General features: G+C 41.6%; 1 protein-coding gene across 7 annotated transcripts; it reads right to left on the reverse strand.

The window, feature by feature from the left end:
* Positions 1 to 7,771, reverse strand: LOC133127388 (interferon-induced protein 44-like). Of its 7 annotated transcripts, none has more exons than XM_061240243.1 (9): positions 7,273 to 7,771; positions 6,544 to 6,688; positions 5,428 to 5,547; positions 5,147 to 5,198; positions 4,795 to 5,017; positions 3,024 to 3,182; positions 2,428 to 2,551; positions 1,586 to 1,686; positions 1 to 495 (listed from the first exon to the last, which is right to left on the reverse strand). In XM_061240243.1, exons 2-9 carry the CDS (start codon positions 6,659 to 6,661, stop codon positions 316 to 318), a joined length of 1,077 nt encoding a protein of 358 aa, XP_061096227.1. In that variant the 5' UTR covers positions 6,662 to 6,688; positions 7,273 to 7,771; the 3' UTR covers positions 1 to 315. The 7 variants fall into 7 exon arrangements, with proteins under 7 accessions (XP_061096227.1, XP_061096224.1, XP_061096221.1 ...); XM_061240240.1 differs by having other exon boundaries at positions 2,380 to 2,551; positions 4,795 to 5,011; positions 7,273 to 7,767; XM_061240237.1 differs by having other exon boundaries at positions 2,380 to 2,551; positions 7,273 to 7,764.
* Between the last annotated feature and the right edge of the window lie 1,073 nt (positions 7,772 to 8,844).

The following is an 8,844-nucleotide window of genomic DNA, read 5'->3' on the forward strand; positions in this document are numbered from 1 at the left end:
TTGAAATATTCATTTATTACTGAAAAATAGTCCGTAATTAATCCAGAACATTGTTTTCTGTATATTGATGCAATTTTTTTATATATGAATATATATTAAATATATATGAATATATATATGAATATATAAATATGATTTTTTATATATACCATATTATGACACCATATTACAAGATTTATGAAGAGTAAACAACTGAACATTTTACATTATTTTTTATTTTTTTTATTAAACCTTTTTGCCCTGAATTCCATGTTTTAGCTCAACCCACTGGTGCGGTTCAGAGCACGGCATCCCAGAATGCACTGCAAAGGTGCGTTACACAAGTCTGAGGTCTGCGAGGTCCTGGAAGTGCAGCTCCACGTACTGCAGAAGGTGCTGGACCGCACTGAGGAGCAGGGCGTCCGTGTCCCCCTCCACATCCAGCTCACAGGAGTAGTTCTTCACTGGCACCAGGTAGGACATGGACATGCCCAGCAGAGCTGCAGCCTTCTTCATCTGAAGAGACAGAGAATAACCGGAGCACATCAGCCTCGTATGCTGTGGTATAACATGGCACAATGACGACAATAGGCCATTCAGAGATATTAAAGATATTTTATTTTTTCAGCTTTATTGGACAGTATACAGTATAGAGAGACAGGAAGAATGGGAGCTAGAGAGAGGGTAAGACATGCGAGAGAGAGGGGAAGCCATGCGAGAGAGAGGGGAAGACATGCGACAAATGTCAGACGGTCGGATTCGAACCGCCGACATCGCAGCTCGCAATGAGCATGCGGTCAGTGCTCTACAGGCTGCGCCACCGAGACACCCCAATGCTCGCCTTTTAATGCCACTAAAGTGTGCCTACCGCTTGGTTTGCCCAAAAGCTAAATAATATCTAGCACCGTATCAAGCCTGGTCTTGTGTGTCTGCCTCCACTACATGTCCTGGCAAGCTATTCCACACAGTGACCACTGTGGGGGAAAAAAAGACTTCCTAATATCAGTGTGGAATTTATCCTATGCCAATTTCCATTTATGCCTTCAACCATATCCCCCCTAAGTCTGATTTTACTAAACTTAAAGAGATTAAGCATCTTACGCCTTTCCTCATAACTGCTATCTTTTATACATGGAATCAATCTGGTTGCCCTTCTCTGAACCTTTTCCAGCACCTCTATATCTTTCTTATAGTGCAGTCTCCAGAACTGCACACAGTGCTCGAAGTGTGGTCGAACAAGGGTTTTGCATAAGGCGAGTATAAAACTTATACTCAAACTCTGTCTGTGTATCCTAGCATCCTGTTGGCCATTTTTATTGCTACTGCACATTGACTAGAACCTGAAAGGCTTTGGTCAACTATTATCACCAAAGTCTTTTCAAACTTGAGCATCTTCCAATTTTGTACCACCCATAAAATAATCAAATATCTAATATCACCATTAGCGAATATTATCCTATACAAAATGGAATATGCTGTAATATCAAAATAAAATTGATTGTCATGATATTCATAAAAAAAAAAATAGAACATGCTGATCAGTTTAATTGTGTAAGACAGAGTACTGCAGTATGTGCAGAGAAGCAGAATGAGTCTGATTCAGTACCGTGTTCTGCACCAGCCGGCTCCGGTACACCTTGGTGATGTCACAAGCGGTTTCCGGGCACAGCTGGTCCACGTGTGTCAGCAGTGCAACCTGGTGCACACCTGGGCAAAGGGCAGATATGTCGTTCTTAATCAGCTATTCACCTGTAATTTCAGCTGCATTTGTACCCACATAACTTTAATCGACAGTATTCCTTTTGTTATTCGGGGGCGACATTAGCTCTGGATGTCTGGCAGTCAGAGCTGTTTTGAAGCGTCCCTGAGCAAGACACCCAACCCCAAATTGGCACCCTGCATGTCAGCCTATCACTGGCGAATGAGAGGTATTTACATCAATCCTGTGTAAGTCACTCTATGGCCTCAAACACATGATCAAGGTCAAGGGTTCATGCCGTATCCCCATTGCTTGGCCTGGACTAGTTCTAGTTCTTGGGCTTTCCCAGGTCACTGATATCCTGGACTAGTTCTAGTTCTCAGGCTTTCCCTGGGCTAGTTAAAATGGTTGGCGTTTATATAGCGCCTTTATCCAAAGCGCTGTACAATTGACTCTCACACTCTCACACTCTCACACTCTCACACTCTCACACTCTCACACTCTCACACTCTCACACTCTCACACTGACTGGCTGCCATGCAAGGCGTCGACCAGCTCGTCAGGAGCATTTGGGGGTTAGGTGTCTTGCTCAGGGACACTTCGACACAGCCCGGACAGGGGATCGAACCGGCAACCCTCCGCCTGCCAGACGACTGCTCTTACTGCCTGAGTCATGTCGCCCCGTTAGTTCTCAGGCTTACTCAGGTTACTGATATGCTCTCTCAGCTGCTGGAAGGTGCCGCCCATGCCTTTGCCATAGGAGTCTATTTTTGTGGCATCCAGCACAAAGGCCACACAGTGGATCCTCTCACTGGCCAACGGCTTCTTCACATAGCCCAGCGTCTCTGTCCTCAAGGGCTGATCAGGGCTGAACTATCACAGGAAAAGCACAGAGACACATTCTCACACTGCTGCATGTTCTCTTATTCTCTCTTCTCTTATTCCCTCGGCCCTGGAATAACAATCAGAACCTGGAGTAAATGCTAAATGGTTGGTGTTTATATAGCGCCTTCATCCAAAGTGCTGTACAATTCATGCTTCTCATTCACCCATTCATACACTCACACACCAACGCTGATTGGCTGCCATGCACCAACCAGCTCGTCAGGAGCATTTGGGGGTTACGTGTCTTGCTCAGAGACACTTCGACACAGCCAGGGCAGGGGATCGAACCTGCAACCCTCCGCCTGCTAGATGACTGCCTAAGCTAATGCTGCCCGTTCAATTCTTATTTTGAGCTGTCCTCCAGGCTAGGTCTGTCTTGTAAAAGAGATGATGCATCTCACTGGGGCTTTCAGGCTCAATGTAGATGAAATAAAATATAAATATAATCACTCCAGTGTACCTTGTGTCCCTCAGGTGCGTGACCCTTGATTACAGACAGAACATCATGGAGGGACGGGCCAGTCATATCAGCCGTCCCCAGGCCCATGGTATCGCACAGAGTTAAGGCCACTGGCTGATCACCACTCTCTCCACGTCTCCGAATGGTGTAGGATCGGAGCTGGGGAGAGAGAGAGAGACAGAGACAGAGAGAGAGAGAATTTACATAACCTAACTTTGGTAAAAAAATGTAAGCCATTTTAAAATATTTGGGGTTTTTTTTCGCAAATCAGATGTCAAGATTCTAATCACTCGTGAGTCTGTTTGCCTTTCATTTTAGGGTGAACGTAATGCAAATGTAAAAGTTGGAGTTGGTGAAGACCAATAAAGTGAACCATTTCCACCAACAGTTAGGGCAAATCACAGTCATGTGAATATATCGCTGATTAACAGAGACTATTGTAATTTCAGTTCCTCGGGTTTCTGGTAAGGCCAAATCAGCATGCTAAATCTCATTCAAATCTGCGATGATGAGGTCCAAAGGTTATGTTAAATTGAATTTATCCTTTTGTCAAGCAGTCTTCAGCTTGGGTTGATGCCACCATCAAGAACGAAACATTCTTTTGTTATCTATTGTTGTATACAGTACAACTAATACGACTGAAACTGAAAAACAACACAGTTTGGTTCAAATAAATAGCAGTGCGTTAAAAAAAGTTAAGTGCAAATATTTTTTAATAGCTTTTAGTTCAATATTTCAAATGTAGTGGAAACATTACACATTCAATTCCAAGTCAAAGCATTAGCAAATTTGATCAAGTCTGCATTATTCTTTTTCAGGAAGGAAAGAAAAGGAATATTAACCTGTAAAAAAAAAATGGCAGTGCCGACATTTTTCAAAATTTTACATCACTTTAAATTACTGAACTAATAGTTGCATAACCATTGTTTTTGATAACTGCTGCACATCTGCATTGCATCGAGTCAACCAATTTCTGGCACCTAGAAACAGGTATTTCAGCCCAGGATGAACAAACTACTTTCCACAGTTTCTGTGAATTTTTGGGATTTGCTTCAGAAACTGCATTTTTAATATCACCCCACAAGTTTTCAATGTGGTTGAGGTCGGAGGATTTTATTGTGTACTGTGGCTTGAATTCAGTACCCGGGGGTTGTCTGACGTACTGTCAACAACCACTAGACCCGATGTACCACAGAATGTTACGCCATTTCTCTTTGGGCCAATCGATGTATTCCTTAGGAAATTAACCAATTCTGCACGCCTTTTTTTCCCAACAATGGTGTTTTACAGGGGCTTCTTGCTGATAGCTTAGCTTCGATCAAGCTTCTTCTGACTAACAGCACTTACAGGTAATGGTAGATCATCTTAGATTTTTCTGGAGCTGATGAATGGCTGAATCTTTGCCATTCTGACTATTCTTTGATCCGTTTTAACAGTAGTTGCTCGTTTTCTTCTGCTTGTTTCGGGTTTTTGTTGCCATTTTAAAGCATTTGAGATCATTTTAGCTGAGCAGCCTATAATTTGCTGTACTTCTTTTTATGTTTTCCCCTCTCCACTCAACCTTTTAATCAAATGATGTTGTTCCTTCGAACAATGTTTGGAACGGCCCATTTTACTTAGCAATTCAGAAGGAAATATATTTTATAACACTATTTGCAATTAAAGTATTTGCCATGCAGAAATACCACTACTATCAATAGCAGTAGTTCATCAGGTTACTAATGTTTTACTGCTATTTTCTTGAACACAACTGTACATGATGTGCACTCACATGTCCAGCATTGCTCTGCTGCTCTACCTTTTGCGTGAAGCTTGTAGAAGAAGTTCCAACCATGGCTCGGTTGGTGACTCTCCCAGAGAAGGCAGAATGAACAGAGCTGATGAAGCTAGACTTGCCCGCCCCGACCGGGCCGAGCAGCAGAACCCGAGCCTCAGATACAGAAGCACAGCTGGGCTTGTAGGAGCTTACAGAATCAACCAGAGCCTCCCTGTTGCTAGGGAACACAGTGACAGTGTAAACATCAACTGTAAGGCTTCAGTCCCACGTCAATTTACTACATGTTCACGAGGAACACACTGGAATGATAAGAAACTGCATGAGTGTAATTAGAAAGTATACTCACTCCGCTGAAAAGGCCACCTTCCTCCATGGAGACTCCAACAATTCCCACTCCACTGAAAAAGACGCAGCTCATAAACATCAGACAAAACAATTGCTACCTACTAAAACCTGACTGAGCAGGTCAGAAAATGTAAAATAGATACTGTAAATAATGATAAATACATAAATGGCAACTCGTTCACATGTGAAATAGAAGCAAAAGAGACAACCTGAAAATACATATCCACAGCAAAGCCCATCAAATAAATTGGTCACTCATTCAAGATTGAATAGTAGGCTCACCCTTTTCCTTCTTGTCCACTTCACCTTTTCTGGATGCGAACACAAATGCAGGTTTGTAGGCTGCTTTGGCTTTTGCTGGCTCTGCCTTGGGTCCTATGTTCAGCCTTGGTAGGGTTAATGCTGTCAAAATGTTAATGCAATCACCTCAGAAAAATGTATTTGCAATTGGATTTAGCCACTTTTTTTTTTTGCAGTGTTGCAAATATATTGAATGGTAAGGACAAGGGAGCATTTCCCTTTTCACCTTTGGATAACCATTTCAGTTTTGCCACCTTTGTAAGGTAGCTTCTTTTTTACATTACATTACAAGGCATTTAGCAGACGCTCTTATCCAGAGCGACGTAGAGTGAAGTGCAAATCAAACACAGGAACAAGTGTGAAGAGGACCCGAGAGGACAGTATGGTTCCTAGCGTGACCATACAGATACAATCGGAACCCTTGAAGAATACAAACTTACAAACTAGCAAACCACAGTTGGCAGCTAGAATATCCCGAATACAACAATAGAATAGCTAATACAAAACACAACAATATCTATATATAACTATATAAGTGCCATTGTCTTTGACCATCACAGTTGTTGTCAGCACTGTAGTTGTAGAAGGGGCTACTGTCTTTGTCTTTGACTATCACATTTCAAATGCTTTCTTAGAAAGGCAAATGCATGAATGGAAAATAACATGCAAATTATCATTTTGACACCATTATTGTATAACCAGATTAAACGTATCCAAGCAGTTCAGGACAAAATATCAACACTAGCATATGAAATGTCAAATTGAATTTCTTGATTTTCATTTTGGGACAGAAAATGCATATATGGGTGAGAAATGTAAATTCAAATGTAGGATTACATTGTGATTTTACATTTTCCTTTTGAGATTTTCCTGCAATGTGTGTCCATAGAAAACCCAACTAAGCAGGTCAGAAAATAGAGAACACCAAATTATTTATAAGAAAGATAGAAGTGCTGAAAAGGTTCAGAAAAGGGCAACCAGAATGATTCCATGTATAAAAGAAGTTACGAGGATAGACTTGGTAAAAGGAGACTTAGGGGAATTTGATTGAGGCTTTTAAATTCAAAGGGTCAAAGAATATATAAAAAGTAGGCTTACCATTTTTTTTCTCATCCGTTTCATCTTTGTTGACACTGAACAATGGGGCATCTTCGGATTCAAACGAGGTCGCGGGAGGCACCGCTGTCATTTTAGCCATTCCAAACGAAAATGTCATTTTTTTTTTTTTTTTTTTTCAACCACCCTGTCAATATACAATTAAACCATGTCGATAATACTCATACTCAACAAGCACCTGTAATACACAATTCAATAAGTACGCTTGATTAAAATAATTGTACAGTCACCAGAACTTCTCGTCCGATTAACTTCCCCCTTTTGTCATTGCGCAGATAGTGTACAATAACTTACTACTCTGCTGAATATAAACGTAAATCATGACCGTAAATGCAGGAAAACATACCAAAATATCCAAATGTCAACAATTGTTAATTGGGCATCCCATGTAACAAAAACGTTGTACTGTACTTGCCAGTAGCCTAGTAAGCCTACGCGCTGATGGGAACAAGCAAGTACTGTACTAGAGTAGCGCAATGAGTCGCTTGTGGCAGTGTAGTTGAGAAACGAAAGTAACTCCAAATCCTGTTTGCTAAAACCTGAAACCTAAGCAAAGCAGTCCTAACGCTTGCACAATATTCCCAGACGTGAAAATAATTGCGTAGTAGTTTCTTTAGACTCAAGCAAGTTCATCTTCATGAATCAGCAACACTCAGACAGCTCCTAAAGTGCAAATGAGATCGTTCAGTGCGCTATGGAACCGTAGGCTACCTTAATATGTTGAGACGGGTGCGTGGGGGTTGGACCCAAAATGCACAACTCAGAAACAATAGTGAAATAAAGTCCCGTCAGGGCTTTATTCGGGACGAATCCCAGGAGCGTAGTCAAAACAAGCAAAGTCCATACACGTAGATCCAGCCAATAAAACAATAAACAATCAGAAAACACGGTGCCGAGGGAAGAGGCAAACTCCTAGTCAGTAGACGTGCAGGGAGGTCCGGTAGCAGGAGAGCTGTCAGCGGGGCAGAAGTACAGGCGGGCGGCAGGCAGGGTCGTAGTCGAGAACGATGCGGAAGTCGAAACAAAACAGCGAGGCAAAGGTACAAAAGCAGTAGGCGAGGACGTGGTCAAAAACAAGCGATGGTCAACGAAACAGAAATCAATAAACGGTGGTCGATAAACAGGCTTGGCTCTTAACGTGAACCCAATGGTAATAATGCTCAAGTGTTGCTTTGACGGACAAGAGGCAGACAATTTCGCAAAGAACAGAAGTGCGACTGGGCTATAAATGCAGATGTAGACAGGTGTAGACAATCAGCAAGGGAAGAGCAGCAAGGGAATGGAAAACAGGTGCGATGGATGACAAGTTTAAAAAGGTAATTAGTAATCGTTAGTAATAAACCTATCCTGCCCTAGCATTAGTAGTTTTAGTAAATAGACAAATAGAAACAATTAGGGTGTGAGTGACAGAAAGGGAGAGAGAGAAAGCCGGAATGCAAGGTTTGCGGAAAGACATGTAAAAGTGTATGTTTAAACAACGACCAGTTTACGTAACAATAAACATAAATCAAAACACTAAACGAACTAAGACGATAACCACTCAACATAACAAGGTAAAATAATCGTAACGAAAACATAACTAGACATGACAAGACAATTTATCGTAACAAGAAATAAACTAAACAACATGACGAACCTAGACTAACATAATACATGATAAGACAATACGTCCATCCATCCATCCATTATCGTAACCCGCTTATCCTGAACAGGGTCGCAGGGGGGCTAGAGCCTGTCCCAGCATACATTGGGCGAAAGGCAGGGATAATAAATAATAATAATAATAATAATACATTTTATTTGAAGTGGCGCCTTTCTGGGCACTCAAGGTCACCTTACATTGTGCAAAATACAAAATAAACATGGTAAAAACATGATACAAAATATCCCATTTAAAATCATCAACAAAAAAGAAAACATGATACAATATATTCAATTAAAAATAATTTACAATGAACATACAATTAATATCAAACAAACAGACAGCAGACAGAGATAGACACAACAACATGTAAAGGGAAGGAAACAGTCTGTATGCAAGAGTAAACAGATGAGTTTTGAGAAGTTTTTTGAAAGATGACAGTGACTCTGTATGGCGGATGTGTATGGGTAGAGAGTTCCAGAGCCTGGGTGCTGTAGAGCTGAATGCTCGAGCACCCATAGTAGAGAATCGGGTGCTGGGGATAGACAGGAGGCCAGCTGAGGAGGAACGGAGAGTGCGAGTTGGGGTGTAGTCGTGAAGAAGGTCAGAGAGATAGGGGGGTGCAAGGGTGTTCAATACAC

This window comes from Conger conger, chromosome 4 (assembly GCF_963514075.1).
Source record: "Conger conger chromosome 4, fConCon1.1, whole genome shotgun sequence".
In the NCBI taxonomy this organism is placed as follows: Eukaryota; Metazoa; Chordata; class Actinopteri; order Anguilliformes; family Congridae; genus Conger; species Conger conger.

Bases quoted from the DNA above. Each gene is read 5' to 3' on its own strand.
- LOC133127388 (XM_061240237.1), bottom strand. From the start codon at position 6,661: ATGACATTTTCGTTTGGAATGGCTAAAATGACAGCGGTGCCTCCCGCG. The intron at 2,552-3,023 runs GTACACTGGAGT...TTCCTGTGATAG, and splicing joins ACGCACCTGAGGGACACAAG to TTCAGCCCTGATCAGCCCTT. The intron at 496-1,585 runs GTACTGAATCAG...CTGTCTCTTCAG, and splicing joins GCCGGCTGGTGCAGAACACG to ATGAAGAAGGCTGCAGCTCT.